The 24416-nt window shown below is 43.9% G+C and overlaps 1 protein-coding gene across 1 annotated transcript; it reads right to left on the reverse strand.

Moving 5' to 3' along the window:
- Nucleotides 1-1886: 1886 nt before the first annotated feature.
- On the reverse strand, nt 1887-23561 carry GNG4 (G protein subunit gamma 4). Its single transcript, XM_075924802.1, has 4 exons — nt 23303-23561; nt 22937-23014; nt 15135-15240; nt 1887-4055 (listed from the first exon to the last, which is right to left on the reverse strand). Exons 2-4 carry the CDS (start codon nt 22951-22953, stop codon nt 3927-3929), a joined length of 252 nt encoding a protein of 83 aa, XP_075780917.1. The 5' UTR covers nt 22954-23014; nt 23303-23561; the 3' UTR covers nt 1887-3926.
- Between the last annotated feature and the right edge of the window lie 855 nt (nt 23562-24416).

Below are 24416 nucleotides of genomic sequence, written 5' to 3' on the forward strand. Positions count from 1 at the left end.
TCCCAAATATCTGTAATCAATACAGTGGCAAGAGCAAACATAAATGTCTTACCCATTAACAGAACAGACTGCTTGCCAGATGACTATGGGAGTGAGAAAAGAGAATTCTGTCATGTGGCAGAGCAAAATAGTTTTCAGTGCAGGAAAGAAAACACTTTCAATTGAGCAATCAGCAAACAGCAGAGCTGATGGACAACAAAGTAAGGCCACCCTTGGGCACAAAATAGCCAGCCTCAGAAATGCCATCCATCCAGTTATGGCAGGGTTATACAGGCAGTCCCCGGGTTACATGGATCCAATTTACATCAGATCCCTACTTACAAACGGGGTGAGGCAACCTCGCACTAGCTGCTTCCCCCCCAGCAGACCAGGGAGACATGAAGGTAGTGCCCTCCCCTCTCCCCCCAGCAGACCAGGGAGACGCGGAGCGGCTTTTCTCAGCAGACACCTCAGCTTGAGAATAAAGGACTGAGGGAAGTGAGGTGTGGGAGAATAAAACTGAGCTCTGGAGAAATGTTTGGCTAGAGTTTCCCCTACAATATGTACCAGTTCTGACTTACATACAAATTCAACTTAAGAACAAACCTACAGTCCCTATCTTGTACGTAACCCGGGGACTGCCTGTACTTTATTAACTCATCTTGGGGAATCTTACTTTTCCAGAACAGCAAGCCCCTGGATTATGTTCCAAAAGAACGAGTCTTTAAATCACAAGTTGGAAACACGACATTTAGCTTCCTTTTCTCAGTGCCTGATTTGGTGTGGCACTGAGTGTGTTCTGCAAAGGATCAAGCAGCCTCACCTTCCAATGAGAGCCATGGGTTGTGCACCAGCTTCAGGAACTGATTCTGAAAGGCGTAAATGTAGATTGACAGTGCTGAGAGCAGAATAGACAACATGCAGCGCCAAATATAAAAATTAGACCACAGGCTTGATTCTATTGTCACCCAGGCCATTGGAAGCAGGATCAGGCCCAGTGTATTGAAGAAAAAAAAGTTAATTTACCTTTCATATCTGTTGTTCTTCATGATGCGCTGCTCATGAACATTTCAATATGTGGGCATATGCGCTGCATGCACAATCGTTGGAAGATTTTCCCTAGCAGTACCTGTTAGGTTAGCTGTCGTGCCTCCTGTAATGGTGCCTCCTTGGCTGTCTATATACACCTCTGCCAACTGGACACTCGCTCAGTTCCTTCTGACCAGTATAATCTGATAGAGGGGAGTGAATGAGTCTGGAATGGACACAAGCAACACATCTCCAAAAAGTTACTAAAGTAACCATTTTTTCTCTGAGTGATTGCTCATGTGCATTCCAATATGTGACTTACCAGTAGTTTGTGCAGAGGAGTCGTCAAATCTCATCTCATGGCAGATTGCAAAACAGTTCTGCCGAAAGAAGCGTCATCCCGTGTCTGCTGTGTAATGGCATCATGTGTAGTAAAAGTATGGACCAAGAACCACGTCCCTGCTCTGCAGATAGGGACTTGCACCAAGAATGCCACCGGGGAGACCTGCACTCTAGTAGTGTGTGCAGTGAGAGGCGGGGCAGTTACCTTGGCCAAGTCATAGCAGAGCTTAATAAACAAAGTGATCCAGGAGAAGAGGTGTTGAGATGTAATGGGGAGTCACTTCATACACTCTGCGATAGCAATGAAAAGTTGTGGTGATTTACGGAACACTCAATATAAAATGCCAATGCCAGCTTCATATCTATAGACAGCAATAGCCACTCCCTATCAGTGGCATGAGATTTTGGGAAGAACACAAATAGAAAGATGCTCTGATTTATTTCCCCATTGTATTCACACATTCTAAATGCTAAACAGAACATGAACAATCTATGAAGGCTAGTCCATTTCTAAATGAAATTATGCAGTCAGGTGGTATGCTCTCAAGATATATTATATACATACAATACACCAGGTACAGATTACATATTTACAACCTTTTTACTGAAAGCACAGAAGAGTCTCAGTAGTTATAACATTAATTATCTTGATTTGTCTGAGTTTTGGATTGATCTTGTTAAAGAGGATGAAAGTTGTTATAAACATACTAGTGGGTTTTTTTTTGTTAGACAACAAAAACAGACACATTTAAGACTAATTTCATCAGGGTTTCAGGTACAGATCATCATGCACAAAACAATTACTTGTTTTCATTTCAATATAAGTTTACCAATGAACAGACATCATGTTTGTAAATACAGCTTTTTTAAACGATGCTCCAGAGTACTTGAGGTGGCTCTTTAATTTGAAGACATTAGAGGTAATTTGAAATAGAAAACAAGAATTCTATTTAAGGGGTTGCAATATTATAATGCTAGATGAGACAGTAATAATGAGCCACAAATGCAAACTTATACAAAACCTTTGAGAATACAACTGTGTGACCTACATTCCCCTCTCTCTCCATTCTATTAAAACTGTACATATTGACTAAGGGCAAGTGAACATGTTACCATGGTAACAAGCGCAGCCTTAAAGTTACAACATCATTTCCTAAATAGAAAGGATTCCCTAAAAGACCTTATTAAGCAAGAAAAAACACGATTTTTTCCAAGTTTTCAGAAAACAATTTTTGCTCCACTTATAGTAAGATATCTGATATATCTGTATTTCTGTATTCAGTTTTTATTTAATTTTCCTGGGAATGTATCAGTGTTTATTATAACAACAAAACCAGGTGAAAAAATCAATGGAAAAAAAAATCTAGCCCTGAACGAAGTCTGTGACAAAACTTCTATCGATTTCAATGAGAGCAGGATTTGGCAAAAGCCTTACGTTTTCACACACTGAGAACATTCTATGCAATGAACTAGGGTGTTAAAACAACACAGAATAGCTAACCTATAGAAGTCTTATGGCACATTCAGTACTGTGACTCATCTGTGTTTACCATTCCTAATGCCATGACACTTTGTTCTGGAAGGATTGTACAGATATATATTGAAAAATAAGCAATACTGCAGTGATTGTTTCAGTCTGGGTGCACAGACTATAAATATAATTAAGGTGAAAAATATACTACTCATGCTTAGTGCATATGCTCATCTTTTTCTAAATGCATCCATTTTAAACAAGTATTTATAGTTTATATATTGCTCACTGATGGCAGGTTTGAGGCTTTGCAGTCTGTTGCAATGAAGTAGCAAGTATTAATGAAGGGCCTACTTTACTTCTGTTCAAAAGCAGCATCGTAATGTGCTCCACAGCACAGCCAACTAAAAGAATGAACAAATATTTACTCAGAGCTTCTTACAAAAGCTTATACCATTACAATTTTAGAATGGGAGACAAATGGCTTTTTGTATTTCAATAAGCCTTCTTGGAGTAGAGCTAAGATAGCAAGCCCTACGTTGCGGGCTCCTTTATTTTGTTCAGTAAAGGAAATTTCAGACACACAATGTGGCTTAATTCCACTAAACACCACATTTATAAATAGCATCTATCATACAGGATTGACCATTCCAGGCAGCATTACAGCAGCAACTGGCATTCTGCTTCAAGAGAGGACAGTCTGCATTTGTTAAGATTCAAATTTGTAAAGGCAAATGAAAATAAATTATTTACCTTTCTAAGAAAACAAAAGTTAAAAATAGGCTCAAGAATCTGTATGACTCATTTTGTACTCAGAAAAATCTGATTGGCAAAAAATAACAACCATTTAATATAATATTTAATTCTTTCATTAAAAACAAGTCTTTACTGATAAGTGAAATTATTAAATGTATGCATTGACAGTAAAGTGAGGATATCCTAAATCTGCATGTAAACCACTTATTTACCATAAAAATGTAGTGTGCTTCTAAAAATATTGTTAACTGTGGGTTTAATTGTTGATAACTCAGGGAAAATCTAATGCTAAAAGCATGCACCATCAGTAATAGATTTTCACAAAGGACATTTTTAATTATAAACTGACTCAGAGAATAGTACAAAAGAGTTTCTTCTCCCTGAAGGGATTTTCAGATGCAGGCACTGGTATAATAAGGGGATCTTCTCTGATATGAGCCTCACAGTATGCTAATAAATCAGCTGCAGCCTTGGATACCTAACAGGAGAAAAGAAAGTGATAACCATCATTAAGCTCTTCTGATACTGAGATAGTCCACGTTGTTTAAACATTCCCATTATGCATAAAATATCAAGAAGTTCTCTTTATGAAGGCAGCAACAAATTAGTGTATCCACTTTTCAAGGTGGTCTGAACCTGCTCTCACTCATTGGGCCCGATCATTCTTTTACAAGGTTTTCCAACACAGGGGATAGGAAACAGTCTTGATTCATGGAATATCTTTCTAACCATTTCCTTGGGGCAAACAGAGAGTTTTTAATACCCTCTGTGAAATCACCAATTAATGTGATAAATACAGTATTAATTATAATCTGAATCTAGCAATAAATGGGTTTAACATTTATTTGTATTTATTCTTTTATATTCATGGGATAAATCTTCCAAAATATACAGGTAACAAGTTTTACTGTATCTGTTCTTATGGAAAAGTCCCATAGAAATTAAACAGAAAATGAAAACTTTCTATAGAGATTTTTGAACTATACAACCTAAAAGAGACCTGCCTTCCTGTTACACAGTTTTGTGAATGCTAACCTTTCTATGTACAGGCAGTCCCCGGGTTACGTACAAGACAGGGACTGTAGGTTTGTTCTTAAGTTGAATTTGCATGTAAGTCGGAACTGGCGTCCAGATTCAGCCACTGTTGAAACTGACCAGCAGCTGACTATAGGAAGCAGGAGGCAGAGCTGCTCTGCCCCAGGCTTCCTGGAATCAGCCGCTGATCAGTTTCAACAGCGGCTGAATCTGGACACCTGGGACAAAGCAGCTGGGGCGCTGCCGGGTTGGTCCCGCAGCGCCGCTCCTTGGGGCTACTGGACCAACCCGGCAGCGCCCAAGCTGCTCTACCCCAGGCGTCGGTGAGAAAAGCCTGGTCTGCTGGGGTGGGGGGGCCCCCCAGCAGACCAGGCTTTTCTCGCCGTGGAGGACGCGGGCGGTCCTGCCACCCACGTCCTCCACAGCAAGAAAATGTATGAAATTCTATACATTTTTCCATATGAAGTACCCACACACTTTGATTTAGTATTATACAAAATACATATTGATTGGTATACTGGGGTCAATTACAATATATTGATTTCCATTCCATGCAAAAATGTTCGTTAGAGTAATGATGCAAGATTTCAGCTAAATCTCAATAAGTTTCTTTACCAGGGGACTTTAAAGGAGCAAAGGATGCCCAGTGCCTTGAAGAATAAGGCCCATTCAGTATCAATTGTTAGCCCTCAGGATGCACTGTAAGTCCCACTTATTTTCTTCAGGACTTTGCCACTGATTTAAATAGGCTTTTAACCATGCTCCATGTGAACTTTCCAAACCATTTTCATATCAAGAAATAACTTATTCCATACAATTTTGTACCCATTAAAACATGATGATCTGCTAGAAAACTTAAAACCAACCATGCATTACAATGGAATCCCATTACAGACTACACTCCTAAGCTGAGGAAATAAAAATGTTAAAGTCATTGATAACTAGTTTGTAGCACGGGAACCATGCTGGAGTGGGGGTCAGGCAGAGGTCTTATAAATGAACAATGTCTCACTGGAGCAGTACAGAGCTAGGAAAAGCAGTATTACACAGGGCAGGAAAATAGTAAGTTGAGCAAATCTTAAAGGGAAAGAGGTGTGCAGAAAAGAATAATACTTTAAAAAAAGAAACAGATCAGACAACAGGAAAACAACATGGATGAGTGAAGCCAACCTTCAAAGGCAGGAAGCAAAGGAGATGGGTGGAGACCATTGTCCCCATTATTTTCAGACTCACTCAGATATCTACTAGGTGAGATATGGCAAAAGAAAAGATGATTTTTCACTTTTTTTCTGGAGTGATCAGTGGTCAGACAGCTGTGAAATTGTAACAACCAGAAAAAACTGCAGGATCTTTTCAGCAAATTCTGACAGGATTTTCATTTAAATTCACTGGATAATTTAAAGGGAGTCTTCAAGGAGCCTTCCTGAATATAAGGAGGACAAGATTATCATTGCCCACACTCCAGAAAGGCAGGCCAGAAGATGGCACAACAAACTCTCCCTTGCTAATGACTCTTGCAAGAACTGTGCAAAGTACAACTTTGTGTTCCCTTGAACGGTAAGCACACTACTCTGGCCAATGGGTATGGCACAGACGTAGAAGGTTATGTATGCTCCTTGTATCCTGAAACAGAAGTAAGGAGAACTGAATTTGCTGCCCCAGATTACAATCTAACTGATCTCAGCTTCTCCATTCTCACTCTCAATCAACCTCAACTGCACTTCACAATCCTCAAGGCAGAGTTCTCCCCTTACTCACTGCGCTTATTCTGAATTCCCTTGTGTAAAACCAACCCTCAGAGCCAGATCTGCCTCCACAGACATCAAATCCATTACTTTGTAAGGCTATGTTACATGCCTCAAATAACTTCATTACTGTAAAGAGTTATTACATAGTAAATAAACCTCTAAGTCTACCTCCACAACAAGTTGAAATACATTTTAGCTAAAGATGCTTACTTCATTTTTAGTGATGCTTTTTCTGTTTAAGAAGACATATTATCAATGAAACCAATTCTCTGTTACATTTAGGGCCTGATCCTGCAGGCCCAGCATGCACACAACTCACATTGACTTCAGTGCGAGTTCTGTGCACAGAGGACTGATTTTTCTGTAAGTGGCTGCTGCCTATCATAAGCAGTTAATTTCTGAAAGGTAACAAACCTAAATATAAAACACAGAGATTTCCACTGGATGGGAAAGACAATAATTTCTACCATGACCTTTTGAGAAAAATAAAATGTAATTCTAGTGATCAACCACACAAACTCCAATGTGACTGAATATGAAGACTTGGAATGATCACAGAAGTTCCAACTTCTAGAAATGATGATGATCACAACTGGTTATAAGTTCTTTACATTTAGATTATGGTAATAAGTACTTTATATTGCATAAAGTCTGAAAATATAACAATACGCAGCGTCACAACAATTCAAGATTGAAAAAACCTATTACAGGATGTGTCTACACTGCACCCTTACCTCAAAATAAGCTATACAATTTGCACTACGCAAACTGTGTAGCTTATTTCAAGGTAATTTCAAAATAGCTTATTTTGAAATGTCCCTTAACCCTTGTGGAACAAGATTTACAGGGATGTGGGAATATCAAGCCTGTTACATTTTGAAATATCAGGTGTGCTCAAAAGACGCGGAATAGCTATTTCAGGATATTTCCGGTATCCCAAAATAGCACTGCAGCATAGCCACAGAATCCATCCCTTGGCTAACACCATGATAAACCCCTCACACCTAACTTACAAATCAATTTATGAACAGGAAATGGAATTCTTCCAGAAACAGAGAGCTGGTGTACCTTTCAACACTTCAGATTTACTAATATCAGGCCAAATATCACAAATGAGGCATAAACTCATTACAGTATGATGCAACAGTTTTCAATTAACAGCAAGCAACAAAGCAGCATAGACCATCATCATGAGTTAAAATCTCCACCTTCTTCCCGATAGTAAGCCCAAGAACTTTAATTTATGGGAGAAACACTCCTACCTCATTTTTACACTGCATTAGAGCTGTTTATGCAGCCTTGAGACTGGAGTAGTCCCCTGACATCTGTAGAGCAACAGTGATCGACTATTATAACAATTATAACAGAGTTATTGGTCATATTCCAACAGCACTAAGTCACATCAGGATGAGCTTCTATAGGTTATGGATGTATTTCTGTCAGCACCCAAGAGATGTGCTGCAACAACCTACTAATGCATACCTACAGAAATAAGGTACAACAGGGTAATATGTTGAGGTTGTTATCACATTTGAAATATAGGAAATGTTACACAAATTACATGATTTTAAACTTCAATAACAGTTGCTCATCTTAAAATATTCAAGCTGAATCTGCTGGGCAGTTTCTGTTCAATATTACATGACTAAGAACAGTGACCCTAACAAATGATTAGCATCATATCCTTCCCTATTTCCCCTATAAAACAGTGGCTTTTGTTTAATAAAAAACTCATTTACATTGGCCACGGAAGTGGCTAAAATAATCAGAATTCACTGGTCAACCTGAAGTCTAACGAAGTTAACAACACAAGTGTTTCCTTAACACCTTCCCTTTTTTACTGTTTTAAAATATGTATTTACCCAGTCTCTCATTTTACATATCAATCTTTTCTATTCCCCTTAGGATAAAAAAAGTACATAGTTGTCAAAGTTATCAAATAGTTGTGATGCAGAAACCAACTGGCAGCCTCTGGAGGACTGTGAAATTTTACCATTACATTTCAGAACAACAGAGGTGATTTAAACGGTTCAAGTTAGAATATAATCCTGTTAGCTGTACTATAATTATCAGCTTCAAATGACAGGGAAAAATGCTGCAATTACTATGTCATCTGTCTTGTCATAGATTGTGACTAATTACTATCCTTGCTATGACACCCACTCCATTTATTCCTTTGTAGCTGAAAATCAACACATTCACACACATTGCTCAGCAACCCCGCAGCTTATCTCATAACACTATTCAGAGCCAGTAAGGGATATTTTCTACTTCCTTTTTTTTGGGAGGGGGGGGGGGAGAGGAGGAAACAAAGTAATAGCTGATACAGCATGATACTTAAATGTTTCAGCATTCCTTCTTGCTGAATTTTACTACTTAGAAAGGAGAGGAGATCGAGCAGAGCTCCAAGCCTCTATTCATGGGACGACAAGGGTGCACTCAGTTGCAGCATCACATTATTTTAATCCCACCTGATTTTGATAACCTTCCTGGTTAGCAGGAATGAGCATCTTCCATAGACACCAGCAGTTTTTCCTGTGCGATGCCTGTTCTAACTTGGAAGTGGCTTCTCCTAGGCAGGAGCCATAGCAGCATCCTGACTCCATGCAGTGGGATCAGTCCTCACCTTTGATAGTCAAACACCACCAAACTCAGTTTACTATTCTTCTACTGTAACTCATTCTTCAGGCTTAGGTCAGTGATGCAAGTGGGCCAGTATGGAGCAGTATGCCATACCAGCAAGTTATTTTAGACTCCCGGCTGGCCATCCTCAGCCCCTCCACTGGCTGCCCCATCTCTGTGCACAGGGCTGGGACTTGGAGCTCTACGACTGCCAGAGGACCTCCTGGCACTCTTCTCCTTTCCCCACTGCAGCTCACTCCCCACCAGTCTTCCGCCCCCAACCCTGAACACAGACACAACAGCTCCATGCAGGGGCAAGGGGCGGGACTGGGAGTTCTGCTCCTTTCTTGGCTGGGAGGGGCAGGTAAGGAGACAAGGAGCAGAACTGCCAGAAGCTCCTCCGGCTGCCGTACCCCACCACCAGCCCTCCTCTCCCCAAATAATGTGGAATGGGAACGAGGGAGAAGAGAACAGGGGTCCTGGGCTGGGGTCAGGGCAGAGTCACATGGCCCTCCCATAGTTGCTGTGCTCCCCTCCTATACTAGTAAGAACTTTTGTTTACTTGCACCACCACTAATGATAAGCCATCAAGAGCAGCATTCCCCCCAGACATTGGTACATGTATCAGTATTAATGTTTCCAGATGTTGTGACTGGTAGGAGTCTTGTCTCTCCCTCTCTTCAGTTAGCTTCCCTTTTGGACTCCAGTGCACTAGCATTGTTTGCTTCTCTGATGGGCCATAATGCTTGCTTTCTAGCCAGTTGTGAACAATTTAAGTTGTAACGGAGCGTGGGCACTTCCAAATGCAACTTGTAGGACCGCAAAATGCTGATATGAGCAGGCTCACATCACCGCTGTTGGTTACAGCACGTGAGGCAACCATAGCAAGGTGGTGTGTAATGCAGCCCTGTTCGTTTCCTTATGTGTATGAAGGTGGTCTAGAAAGTGTATTTTAAGAAAAACATTTTCCTTCCTTTTCTTCTTCTCACTAGAAATTCAGGTCTTGTCTACTTTGGAAGATTGATCTGATAGTGATGGAATTTTTTTTTTAACTATTTAAAAACACTTGGGCTTACCAGAAGCGAACAAGAGAAGGTTTGTTGGGGGCAGACCTCCTATATAAGGGGTTGCTCAGCAGATCACGGCAGTCTCGTCTCTCTTCCCCCAGAGAGGAAAGGGAGAAGAAATGGACCTTAGGCTATGTCTACACTGGAAAGGTTTGGCGACAAAAGTGCTGTCGACATGCAAAAGTCAGCACAAATGAAAACTGGTGAATTTTTCTGCCTTGCATTGTCAACATTTCATGGCCACGTTGCTAGCTCCCCTGTCAACAGAGCATAGCAACGTGGATAAGCATCCCACAGTGTAGTGCTGTGGGAAGGCAGAGCTGATTCCTGCGCTTCTTGGGGTTCTCTCTGAGTTCTCCCATAGCCTCCTCAGCTGATGGGAGCAGTATCACGAGCAACTCTGTGAGCTCTCCGTGCTGAGGAATGTCAAAGCAGCACAGCCGTCTCTCCAGCCTTCCCTTAGTAGCAATGGTCTGCCTGCTGCTGTGTTTCTAGCAAGGCAAAACAGGAGCATTCCAACTATTTGCTCTTTTGGTTAGTTCCCCAAACAGAGCAGAGCACTCAGCTGTCAGATACTTCCAGAGCTTTGAAAGTGGAGGAGCGCATGTCTGCAGGGCAGCAGAGATTACAAAAATGAGCACAGCCATCAGGGTAGGCATTATGGGATGCAGAAGCCAGTTCGCTGGACAAAACATTGTTCACACTGGCTCTTTGTCAACAATAAAGGGAGGGGAAAAGACAAAAGTCTATGGCAGGGTGGAAGTTTTGTGTCACCAAACTGGGTGCCCCCTCTCCTCCAACAAAAGCTTGTCATTGTTTTGTCAACAAAGGGCAGTTTTTGGTGACAAAACATGCCACTGTAGACAAGGCCTTAGAAAACTGGGTCTAAGACAGAGCAGGCTGGGCAGGGTCAGCAGAGGCTGGAAAAGCTCTAGTCTGACAGCTACTAAACTGGCCCTGACACTTATGAAGACAGCTGCGAGATAGCCACCTAAGAGGTGTGAAAGGTACATCAAAGGTGGTTCAGCAGCCAGGATTCCAGATAGCATTGCAACCTACAGGGCAGCCTCAGAATGATGCAATAATTTAGCTCTCCATACATGTCCAAATTATGCTGGGCCACTTTGTCCCTAGAAAAACCCAGAACTTGGAGAGAATAAAGAGCCACGTTAGATCCTCTCCCCCATGTGATCTGAGTTATGTGCAATGCCATTTATCTTTCTTGAGCTAATCTACGAATATGTATTCATATGGAGACAGCTGATATGCTTTATCAGTGCGTTCAAGTTCTTCCTGTAGAATCACATGGATTCCTTCTCAAATAAGGTAGTTAAAATGATGTACCAAAATTTCCTTGACAGTCACTTGGTTTCTACTGTATTTTTTCCACGGTTAAAAAAACCCCAACCCTTCAAATTTGGAACGGGAAAAAGCTAGAGATCCCCGTGTATAGTAAGGATGCAAAAGTGTAAATGGTTAACTGATGAGCCTGGGCTCATACAACTGAAAAATCAGGCCCTTCTAAAGTGACTCAGAAATTCTGCGTGCCCAGCAGGATACCTTTTTAATATGCTGGCCTAATGAAAGACATGAGGAGAGATGAAAAGTAGTAAATCTGTACTTTTCAGCTAAAAATATGAAAACAATTCCCTAACCAATTCCCTAATCTCTTCATCCACATACTTGATACATTTGAAGGTGTAATATTTTACCCATAGACATTTGAGATGTAAATGGTTAACCGGTATGGGCTGGAGCAGTTCCCTGCCTGCCCTGGGCTGGGGGCCTGCTCCAGCCCCACGGGTCCCACTGGACCTGGCCTGGCCCAGCCCCGCTATCCCCCCATTGCAGGTTATGGGCTGACTCCCCAGGAGTGGGGCCAGCAAAGGTTGCTGGCCCTGCTCCTGAAGAGGAGGCTACAGACCCCCAAGCCTCCCCAGGAGCAGGGCTGGCAGCCCTTACAGGCCCGCAACTTCACTGCCGCAGCAAAGCCTCCTCCCTGCAGGCCCAGCTACCAGGGAGGCTTCGCTGAAGGCTCTGCAGTATAAAACTTAAATAAGCTTTATACTGCAGAGCCTGCAGCACGTGCAACTGCTGTGATTCTTAGCGGTTACACAGTTACCTTTGTACACAAGGTTTACATCCCTAATAGAAGTATGTCCTCAAATATCATATACTGGCAAACCTGGAAAAGCCAAAATGAAATATTGTGTAGCGCCCCCTCTCCACCTGGTTACCTTCTTTTAAAGCCAATCTCCTTTCAGGTTCGGCTGGATAGGTCTGGGTTCTTCTGGATCCCACCACCCACTCAATTTTATTCTTTCTGATTGATGTACTTGGCAGTGCCTCCACCCCCCTTACTCCTTCCTAGCAGGATCACCAGGGCAGCTTGGGAGGAAAATTCTAGCCCAGGATAATCCCCACGTATTTGCCAGATAGTTGGAGACTCCCAGAAAATAGCACAAACACATACACTATAATAAACACAATTATATTAAACAGGAGACAATTATAACAGAACAGGGTAAAACACTATTTTTAGGGTCACCGGTGCCCAGCAACTGTGAGGTTAGTGTCCCGTTGGTACGCGTACTTTGTTGGGGCCCTTGATGACTGTTGACCACACAATCCTTCTCTGCAGTGATTTAGCAGTGGAGCTGACTAGGTCCAGTACAGCCCAAAGGACCCACAAATGGGAGAAGGCAGTAAATCCCTCCACTGGTTTAATATGCTGCAGGTAATAAAATCCCCAAACAAATTCCCTGACTTACTAACTAAAAATTGGTGTACTCACACACTCTATGAATGAGCCTCAGGTTGAGAGATGACTCAGTCTCTGCAAAGGGCTGCTCTCTTCTCACAAGGGTCCTCTTCAAGCAGGAACCAGGCTGCTCGGTCCCAGAATTTCCCCTCACCGCGAAGGGGTGCAGGGCTCAAGATGCAGACCACACAACTGCACCAAAATTCAAAACTACAGCCTCCCAGCCCAGCATTCAGACCCACACAGCAGGCAGCAGCCCTGAACTTGCTGCTAGAGCCGAGCTGACCATGCGGTGACTGGTCTCACCCAGGGAGCTGGGGAGCCAACTCAGCCTGGCTGGGGAAGCCCCCCAGCAAACTCCACAACTGGGAATCAACAGTGGAGACATAAACCCAGCTGAGGGATCCTGCCTTCAGGTCCCTAGAGGCTAGTTCTCAGGGGGAACCCCGCATGCAGGCCTGGGGCTTACTAGCTCCCACACAGCCAGTCCTCCCCTTTCCCTGGCTGGCTCCAGACTCCCCTCAACAATGGTCTCTCCTTCCCCCTGGGAGGGGCATCTCACTCCCCATGGGTTGCCAGGCAGACTCTGGCCCTGGTAGGGAGGGGAAGCCAAGGCAAACTCAGAGTGCCTCTCCCTGAGTTGCCAGCAGACAAGGCCCCGGGAATCCAAGTAATCTCCTTGGGAGTTACACTTGTATCATTCAACCTAATTCTCCAGCACAATGACAACGCTGCTGAACAAAACAAAGGTGAAATGGATTGTGTATTTTGTGTTTCATCGATGTTCTGTGGTAACACAGCAAGACAAAAACAGTGATTTACAGGAGCAATGCAAATTCTAAGGGCCAAATTTTTCTAAAGGACAGCCTCCTTTAGTACTGATGCAATCTGCACCCACAGAAACTGCTTTCACCTCCACCCAAATGCTGGTGAGCTTTGTCCTGCCATCAAGGAAAAAAAGGGCTTGGGGCTCCTTTAAGGTTCTCCCCTCTGATTACAAGGTGATGCAAGGAGGACAGCTACTGGAGTCAAAGGCACCGAGATGAGGCTGGCTCTGGTGGGACACCAACCATCTTACATGCTGTAGGAGGGAGAGTATTTATAGAATAGATGGTTCTTTCCAGACAGTATCTCTCTGATCATGGACCAGCAGCACGTACCCTCCCCACCCACAGGATCAGAATAGGTCTGATTTTATGATCAGCTATGGACACTGCACTAGATCCCTTTTTCTTTTTGGACTGAGAAGTAATTTTATACTCACTGGCAGATTGGCTGGGCCTGGATGATTTTTTTTTTTTTGGTCTTCCTTACAGCAGGTCAGATCACCAGTGAGATATTAGTAAGGTTAGGTCAAGTTCTTGCAACTTAATGGGTATCCAGCAGGGATGTAAAATTCCAGTTAATCAGTTAACCTGTTAAGCGTTCGGTTAATGGACTAAGTAGGACCTGAGATGGGGACCACTCCATCAGGAGCAGTCCCCAGCTCTGCACTGGGCTTGGCTATGGGTTCTCAGCCCCCACCAGAGCAGCTCCCACCCTCCACAGACATAGGCTGCTCCAGACGAGAGTAGCCCCCGCCCTCGGTGGGCCCCTTGCAGGACTGGAGCAGCCCCCTGCCCATGGCAGGTGGGGAGATGTCAAGCCTCCACTGACTAGCCGGTTAACCTTTCACATCCCTAGTATCCAGTATAGGTCTTCATTCCATAAGAGGTCCAGTTCCCTGATAAAACTGGAGTTGTGATTCTGGGAAAAGGAGGTTAGCATTCCTAACATCTAATACAGCAGTGAGATGAACCCCCCTTCCCCATACCTCCTTTCATCCTTATAAAAGGGGAGGGTGATGGGGTCCCAGCAACAGCAGCCCTTCCAAATAGCTAGGATTGATAAAGAATGACAATCTACACTATATGATTTATTGATTATTTCCCAGATTAATTAATAAAACTGTGGACTAATTAACCCACATCCCTTGAATCTTTTCTTTCTTCGCCCCGGGTTAGGGCTTCAAACCATCTGATTGTGGATACAGAACAGGTAGCTAGAGATGCAAGGACTTCTATTTTACCTGTTATTATTTACTGATGTAAATGGACCCTACTAAAAAAAAAAAAAAAAAAAAAGTAGGGTGGACAGTCCTTTGAGAAGTAGCCCACTTAAAGTCAGAAAGAAGCAATTATAAATCATTTTTTATGTTATTCTTTGAACATTATTTCATAGAACATATTGCAAAGTAGTCAGTGATGGATTTTCTGAAGTATTAAATGCAAACATCACTAAACAAAAGTAAAGGACTATTTCAGAACAACATTGATTTAATTTACCTTTATCCTGTCCATGTATGCTTCCATTTTTAACTGCTCCACAGCTTTCCTTGCTTGAGATATATTGGTTGTGTTATTAGAAATTACTTCCTTCATTCTGTTTTCCCTAGAACAGTCAAAGTTAAAGCATTTGAAAAGTTGCTTTTCTAAACCAATTCATTCAGGCTTGGTTGAACATATATAATGCAACATAGTGATCAGACTGCACTTCACTCTCCCTAGATTAACAAAAAACAGGTAAAGTTACCATTGTTAGACTAATAATTACAAATGTTAACCACAGAAGGTGAGGAAAAAAGCAGTTGTTCAACAATCCATCTCTACTCAATTCCCCTGTACCGCATCTACCAAAAAGCAAAGGGGGAGGGGCAATAGCTTTGTAATTGTTTGCATTGCATGAACTGCAAAGGGATATAAAGATTACACAAATACTATTTCCTTTTTCTCCATAACCTCTCTGCAGGATTGTGAATCTGTGCAATAGGATGAAATTCAAGCATCATAAGAAGTCATTTGGAATGACTGGAACTCTAATTTGAACTAAAAGTGAATGGGAAGTGTGCAATAGCAGCGCACCCATTCCGATTAGAGACAAATAGTGAATGTGCACCATAAAGTCAGGCGGGGGTGCTTAGCATTATCAATACTAGTAAACACCAGTATCTGGGAAACACTATTAAACTGTATCAGCTGCATCTAAAGAAGTCAAGAGGCCTTTTAAAAAGACTACATTGTAATCATATTGTGTTTTAACATGTGTTAGCTGGGTGAAATGAATATCAGGCTCCCCTCTCAGGTTCACCTCAACCAGCTAACATGTTAAAATACAACTTGCCATATCTTTGCCATTTACTATCTTAAATGAGTTAGTAAAAAGTGGGAGGCAGCAGTGCGGGGTGGGGGAGAGGCGGCTCTGAGGGTGCTGGTATGTGCAGCTCTAAAGCTGGGTCCCCATGCACAGGGGTTCCCGCCTCTGATATAAATATACCGGAGGGAGAGGGCTGCATGTAACCGTTAGGATTAATTGATGAGTCCAGGCTCATTGGTAATAATGTAAATGGGTACACGTTCACATCCCCAGAATAAACATATAGGAACTCTCCTACTCTGTTTATTGCACTATGCTGTTTCGGGATATTCAGTGGCTAAGGCTAAAAGCTGTAATTAACAAACACACAAACAAAAACAAATACCCTTCAACAGGACAAATTGTTCCATAATTGCCATTGGGAAAATTTCTTCCAAACCCATATGAGTTAGAGGTTGGTCTATGCATAGAAGAGTTTGTATTCTTCCCAACCCTCAGCCATCTTTTAAAACCCAAATGTTCTTGCTGTTAATGTGCCCAATCTTTTTGAACTCTGCTAAAAATTAAACATGGTTTTCACCAAGTAACTTCATAGTACAGTTATCCTCAGTTCCATGAGGAAAGTTACCTGGCCAAATACACCTCTGATCCCTCATGGTCTCTTCAAGTGTGGTCCCTTTTCAGGTTTCAAGCCTCTAGCTGTCACCTGCTCAAGGTAAAATTACACAATTCTTCCACACTCAGACTGAACTTTGGACTGCATCACCTGGCACCAACCACAATTACCTCAGCATATTTGACAAGCTCAGACTCTGCAGTTCTGCACCCTCAGAAAACAATGATTGGTAATAAACAGCCTCCTTAAAGCAAAGCACTATTTATTTTAGGGATGTGAAAGTGTACCCATGAGCCGCGGCTCATTGGGTAACATTCACAGTGACATGCAGCCCTCCCTCCTCCCACACATTGCTGCCTCGCCTCTGTGCCAAAGGCAGCAGCGCAAGGAGGGAGGCAGGCGGGAGCTGGCACATGTGGGGAGACCGCTCTTAAGTTGGCTCCCTTTGCTTACCAGTTCCCATGGAGCTGCCTGCCACCACACTGCTGCCTCTGTGTCAGAGGCAACAGTGGGGGGGGGGGGGGGGGGGGGGAGGGCGGGAGGGAGGCGAGGAGAGGGGAGGGAAGGGGGCAAGAGGCAGGAGCCACCACCCTGCTCTGGCATGTAAGCGCTGAAATGTAATCAGGAAGAAAGCATGCTAGAGAATACAGACTTTAAAACAATAAATCATCTTCATTTGCAGTTACATAGATAGTATTGTGAAGCTGAGGGTTGGGCTGGAGCTCAGGATCTGACACAGGGGCGAAGGGGGAGAGGGAGAGTGGGTTTCAGAGACTGAGTTTCTGCTTGAGCTGCAACTTCCAAGAGCTGGCTACATTAGGGATGTGAAAGTGTTAATGTGTACATGGTTAACTGATGAACCTGGACTCATTCGTTAACCTTCAAGCAGGCCCCCCCCCCCCCCGGCTCCCTGTGTGATTTGCTCCTCACCCCTCTTACGGGGCCGCTTAAAAGCTGGCTCTCTGTGCACACCAGCTCTCAGGAGCCGCTCCCCCTCATGCATGTAAACACTTTTACCTAAATCAGTGGTTCCCAATCTTTTTGATCATACAGACCCCTTTTCAATCTATTAATATTTTACAATTTATTATCTATTCATACAGACACCCCCAAACAATATAGTTCTGCTTGCAGCCTGCATGTCTCTCAGCCCGTGCTCAAGAAGCAGTGTGAGCTGAGGAACTTGCTGGTTGCTGGTCTGTCCTTCCTGTGGCTCAGGAAGCCACGCAGGCTGAAGGGAGTGCTGGCTGCGAGAGGCTCCATACATTTATTTTCATTGCTATTTTAAATTTCCCACGGACTCACTATAGTACCATCACAGACCAGCAGGGGTCTGCAGACCACAGGTTGGGAACCACTGACTTAAATAAACAAATTTTAACATCTCTAGTCTACATAGCTATTTTGAAAGAGGTAGCATGAGTTCCACTAGCCCAACTCTGTTTACCTGGGGTGGGAGGTTCACTCAAAAGTAGACTACGCCCTTACTGTACTCATACCATTATTACTTATAATCATTCTTAGACTACATAGTAGCTTCATGTCCACCATATCATGCTTATGTCGTCTCCCATGCCCTGATGAAAATAATCTTACGATAGCTCTCTATATCTCTGTTAGTGTGGTCAGCTGGCATTTTTTTATATGAACAGCACTAACCCACATGGCCTTTTTCAGTCAAGAGAATGTTTTATTGGTTAGCATATCACATCAAGCACCTGTTCCCCAATGTCTTCCTTTTCACATGCTGGAGGTGGCTTCTGGGAGTTCCAGGACAACACTGAAGGGGATTTAGGACTTATATTTCTACCTCATGCAAAGTTTACTCCCTTTCTGGATGCCGCTAACTCATCCTTGCCAAAGATGACTAATTTCTGGGCTTCATAAACATGCTTCTGAGGAGCACTGTCTTCTTTTAAGGGATCAAATTGTACCAAACAGTGATTCAAAGACTAAATTCTGCTCTGATGTAAGTATGAGTTGCACAAATATTTGAGGGTAGAATTTGGGAGCACCATGCACATTGACAGAGTCCTATAACTACTTACCATTAAGTAAATTTATGTCATGCTGTCTCTATAATTTAACATGCAAGGAATATTAGTTTGCCAGCTTTTCATTGCAAGGTCTTTGTCATTTTAAATATGCAGCACCGCTGGTTTTTAGATAAGCTATATTAAAAATGAATATTTGAAGCCATTGTACAATATTTTCCTCTGCTTCCAAACAATCTTAAACCAAGTGTGCTACAGAATGAGATCTAAAAAGCCATATATTTCCTTATGTCTTCTTGTGGCAGCTGAGGTTGAGCTGGAGTTAGTATAGATCATACTGGACAGTCTTAAGAGCTTGTGAGCCATGACATTCCTTCAGAGGCACACAACTTCATAAACATCTTCAACATTTGCCAATCTGCATCTGTGGTGTCCTTAGCTTAATACATTTTTAGTTGTATGTTTTCCAGGAGACAGTAGATTTCTCCTCTCAAACCAGTTCTGTAATTTATTGGGCCAAGCAGGGGACTAGGACTAAACCCAGTTATGCTACCTTTTCTCTTCCCCCCCCCCCCCCCCCGACACCTAATCCTGCTGACTTCCATGGGACTGGTGAATGGCCATGAGTTAAGGTTATTCACATGGGTAATGGCTTGCCACTCAGACCCAACTTGGCAAGGAGGTCCCTATTTCATTCTTCACTTGCAACTGCATTAGGAGCACAAACAGCCAAACCTAGAGTTTTGCAGTTGTTTGATAAAGGATAAACATATTGAAGGACTTACAGAATCAAGAGTTAGGAAGTCTGCTGTTGTGGGCATATTATATACATCAGAAGCTTGTCAAAGATATTTGAACCCTTGGTTCATCACACTAGGGACTATAATAATCACTATCTATGCTAGCACACCGCAGCTGCACCATGCATCCTTCTCTGTCCCCCTTTGCACAGATTTTGGAGATTCCCTGTAAGACGGTTCTTACTCTCACCCCACTTAATTGAAACTGCTCTGGTACATAGGACAAGACAGAATCCTTCAACTGTCTCTCCCTTTCCATGGTTACATGTATAAGAAACAGATAAAAAATATCCAACCTTCAAGCTGCCTAGAACTAAATGCCCCGCTTGCTAATGCATGGCTAACTATCATCACTAGGATCACTGTTAACAGCCACAGCAGAGGTAAATGATATGCATGGCAGGACCACACTAGCAGCACTAAGAGAGAGTGCCATTTTCATACTATGTAACAACTTCCAAAACCATCACTACAGTGGGGCAGGAGAATGCAAACAGGAATGTTTTTCAGATTCATGGCTGTAGTCATTGATCCTAGATATGGCAAGATGATGGCAAAGAGAAATTACTTTCCATGCTTTCCACTGAGGCTCTTGGAGAGGTTTTGTCCCTATGGGTGCTCCACTTGTGACATTTCAAGGAAGTGGCATAGCGAGGAACCCGGTGCAAGCATCTCTTGTTACATTTCAAAAGCAGAGGCACAGCTTCTGGGATCGGGCGTGAGTAGGGGCTGCTTAAGTCTCCGCTCACCCTGGGTTCCCTTTTGTGCCTCTGCCTTTGAAATGTAGAGGCAGAGGCAGAGCAGTTGGGACCCTCAGTCTTCTTCTGCTCCCAAACTCCCTCTTGTACCTCCCACCCCACATCCTCTCCTGCTGCCAAACTCCCTTCCAGACCCTGCCCTCCTTACCCTGTGCTACACCCCGCCCTCCCATCAAGATCCTGCCACCCTATCCCACTCAATGGCAGTCCTGTCCCGCACACTGAGCACCTCATTTTTGTTCTCACCCCAGAGCCTAAGGGGGTCCACAAAATCCACTAACTCTGGAACCCCAGAAAAGTAAATCTGGCCTATGGGAAGCCCTGAACCTTAGTCCTCCTTGTCCCTTCCCTTCACCCCGTGGGGCTGCAGTGCCAGAGTGAGGCGTCTCAGTTGGGGGCCACATCAGTGAGGATTGGGGGTTTTTGGAGGAGTTTTTTTTTGCTTCTCACTTGTGTGGCCCCAGGCTGATTTTCTGTGGATCAGTGGCCCCGACCCAAAAAAAGATTCCCACACTTGCCATAAATAAAGAAAACATTGAAACCTTTTGTGTTGGACATAATGTTTTACTTTATTTAAAATTAAGTTTGGTCAACTAACATGAGAAACTTAAAACCCTTAATCTGTTTAATAATGTAAATTAAACCATTTTCTCCAGCTGCAGCCCTAGCAAAATGGCTCGGGTGTAATGATGTAATTATTGGTGAGTTTCCATTAGCAACAGGAAGGTTTGGAGAGGGCGGGACCTCAAGAACGGGGTGCAGGCTCGGAGAAGGGATGGGGTAGATGCTGGCTTGCCATGACATTTAAAATGTGATATTGGGTGTAAAAAGGTTGGAGACTGATATAAAGTATACAAGTGGGTATACCTTTGCCAGTGTAACTCAGTGTTAAGCTTGTTTTATTTTGTTAGGTGCGTGAAAGCTTTCTAGCCCGGGTGATCCATAAATAATATTTATTAAAATTCAACAGCAATGTTTTCTTCTTAAGCAACTGCTACATCAAGTAATACAACTAGCAGACTCCAGGATTTCATGTTTCTCATAATCGCTTATCAAATTCCACCATCTCAGTACTCAGAATACAAGATCTAAAATATGACTGAATTATTTTGCCCTTTCACAAGTACAAATTGTTATAGAATTCACTTAGAAATTCATTATCATCTTTTCCCATTAACACAATTAAAAATGCAAATACATGATTATTTCATTTCATGCCTCCTCCTTATTGTTTATGACTTTCATTTCTCCAGTTTCTGTTCCATATAAATTCTTTTTTCATATTCACATTTCAGCTATTTTCATCTCCTACTAATTGTATTAGGCTTCCAATTTGTGCGAGTAACATCTGTTCTTTTTCGCTATAATCATCAAAGTTGGGGGGTTTTTTTGTAATTTTTCTTACAGCTTTTTAAAAGTTTTAGTTCCTCAGCATTTTTATTTCATTCCTAACCCTATTTTATCCTCACACATTTCTTACAAGAGAAAAAGATGCTGAATTGGTTTTCTATCCTCTTCCCATTTTTGCTGGGGAAAATGTAACACTAACATTTATCATTAATTTTATAAAACAGACTTATAAAAAGCTTTGATAGATTTTTGAAAAATGTATGTAATACATAAAAGTACAACCCAACCCAAACAGAGGTAACAATAAATCTGCAAAAAAGATGCTATTATCACTAAGGGATGTTATGAGGCTCATTGAATTAGTGTATGTACAACTCTTCGAGATCATCCATTATAAAGTGTTATTTAAAGGCCTAATTCCTCAGACACATAAGTTTTAATCACATCAGTTCTGCAACTGACTAAACATGACTGTTTATGTGAGGGAAAGATCTGTTTAATTTTTTCTAGACTGGATTCTAAGTCACAATAGCCCAAATTATCATTTTTCCTCCTTCGTTTCTCCGCTTGCTAGAAGTCACCCTCCTAGAAAACTCTGGGATTTGTGCTGGGTATGTCAAGGAGATGGGTTGAAAATTATACAGGCCAAGGAGGGGACACAAAGGAAGCACTGGGAAATCCAGGGGGATCTGGAGAATCCAGGAACAAGCTGCGGTCCAAAACTCTTCTAGCTTTTCCACAGGATCTTAGCAAGTACTGTGGCCAGCATGCGCATACTTGCCTGAGGCACGCTACAGGGCCAACAGAAGCACACTGCTAGGCATCCAGACCTAGCACATGGGCATAGGTCCTCTGTGCAGATATCTCCTAGAAGTTCAGTTATGGGCCACACAAGATGACAACTTCTTATCCTCTCTTTTTCCATTAAAATTAAACAGAAAAAAAATAGCTACATATTCAAATTTCCCTTTTGTAAAGGGAAGAGATTAGGTTATTTCAGACTAATTCGTTTTTTAACTACATTTTCATTAGCTTGCAATGAGTTGAAACTCACAAAAGACCATTAGAGGCCCAGAATGCTTCTCAGAAAAGGACCATTTTCCATTGTCAAGGCATTATCTCAATCTGTCTGTGAAACGCAACACAGTTCGCAGCACCTTGAACTTAAACAACCACCAGCACAGCAGTTGTACAGGGGTAATATTTCCTCCACAGACATAAGCTTCTCCTGAAGCCCAGCAGAAAGGCATTTTTGTTTTGCATCTCCGCTGGCCCAAGTTGCAAAAGGGGTACTACTAGCGCACCTAACGAAAGGAGCCAACAGCTGAAAGGACGGGGCCTCCTACGCCTGCGTGGATTGCTGGCCGAAACAACAGGACGGCCCACAAATACAAGTTATCTAGTCAATGCAATTCACGGGACCCTCCCACAAGCTCCGAAAAGGACGCGAGCACTGGACTCCAGGCTGGCACTGACCTGTTCACAGGCGACATCTAGGGCGCGAGGTAAAGCCCCGAGGGTGGTGACGAGTCACTTGGCGGTGCCTCACGTCCACTAACAGACAGAGAGAGATTCCGGATCAGCCTCGCGCCTCACATTACGCCCCCTATGAGGGTCCCCGGCGGCCCAGCCTCGGCTCGCAGGCAGAGCGGCGGGAGACGCAGCCGAACACGGCTCCGCGTTTGGTGGCGCCCGGGCGCCGCTTGCCCGTTCGCCCCCCCGGCAACCGAACCCCGCCGCCGCCGCGCGCGCGCGCGGCTGGGGTGTCAGCCCAGCCCTGAGACACGCGCCGGGCCCCCGCCTCGCGCCCCCCCCGCTCGCGAGCCAGCGGCCGCCGCTCACCTGCCGGCGCCTCGGAGACTGCAGCGCGCGCGGTTCACGCCCTGGCCCGGCGCCTCGCGGCGGTGGCGGCCGGGCGCAGGGAGTGGCACATGGTGGAGCTGGCTCCGCGCGCCGGCCCAGGCCACCCGCGCGCCCGCTTCGGCTGCTCCGGGTGGGGGAGGGGCGCGCGCGCGCGCCTCCTGCCTTCAGGTGCCTGGGAGCTGGCGCGGCGCGCGAGTCCAATCCCACATTTCCAGCTGCTCGGCGTCCGGCGCGTGCGGCCCACGCGCTTCCTGGGAAAGTCCATGGGGAGAGGAGGGGGGAGGGGTTCGAGATGAGAGAAATAAACCAAGGTGAAGCACGGGGGGAGCGCGCGCCTGCTGGCGTAGCCCCCTCCCACCCTTCCCAGACAGGGACGTGTTAGCTGCCCCCTGCTCCACGCTTCCCTTTCCAGCGGGGTGCTTGTGCCCAGGCAGGCCCTCATTTACCGCAGGGCTTAACGCACAGATCACACTGCAAGGGGCTTTCCATGCCCGCCTGAGTTAACCCGGCTCTACAGAGTCCCGGCCCCATGTAAAGAGACTGTGCCTAGACCACAGCCCCAGGAACACCAGCTCCTGGCCTTTAGGACTCCGGGCCCCGTCCACAGAGATGCAGCACTACTCAGATTTGGGCTGAAGTGGGGAGCTAGATCCAACCCTTCAGATTGAAGGTGGGTGCTGCATCTCAGGTGGACAGAAGGATGCTCGATTTAAAACTTCCTGCTGCCCCACACATTTTAGCCTTAGGCAAAGTCTTAGCTTGTCTCTGCGTTAGTCTCTCTCAGTCCTGCACCCTCTGGTCCACTGGTAGGCTCTCCACCAATGCTATATGCAGAGCACCACAAGCACACACCAAACCACAAAGGACTCTAGGAAAGACAAAGCTGCTTTAAAAGCTGTGACAAAAGGAGAGGGCTCAAGCCAAAGACAGACAAGCTTATAAGACTAAGCAAGCCATAAACTGCCCCAGAAGGGATAGTGGTTAATAGGACACAAGGCTTACTAAAAGAACAGACGCCCCAAGAAGCCCCTGTTATTGTCAGATAGACAGACCTAAACTTATAGGTATAAGGTACAGGTTGAACCTCTCTACC

This window comes from Pelodiscus sinensis, chromosome 3, assembly GCF_049634645.1.
Source record: "Pelodiscus sinensis isolate JC-2024 chromosome 3, ASM4963464v1, whole genome shotgun sequence".
Classification (NCBI taxonomy): domain Eukaryota; kingdom Metazoa; phylum Chordata; order Testudines; family Trionychidae; genus Pelodiscus; species Pelodiscus sinensis.

Bases quoted from the DNA above. Each gene is read 5' to 3' on its own strand.
- GNG4 (XM_075924802.1), bottom strand. The intron at 4,056-15,134 runs GTAAATTAAATC...TTCTCCTGTTAG, and splicing joins CATACATGGACAGGATAAAG to GTATCCAAGGCTGCAGCTGA.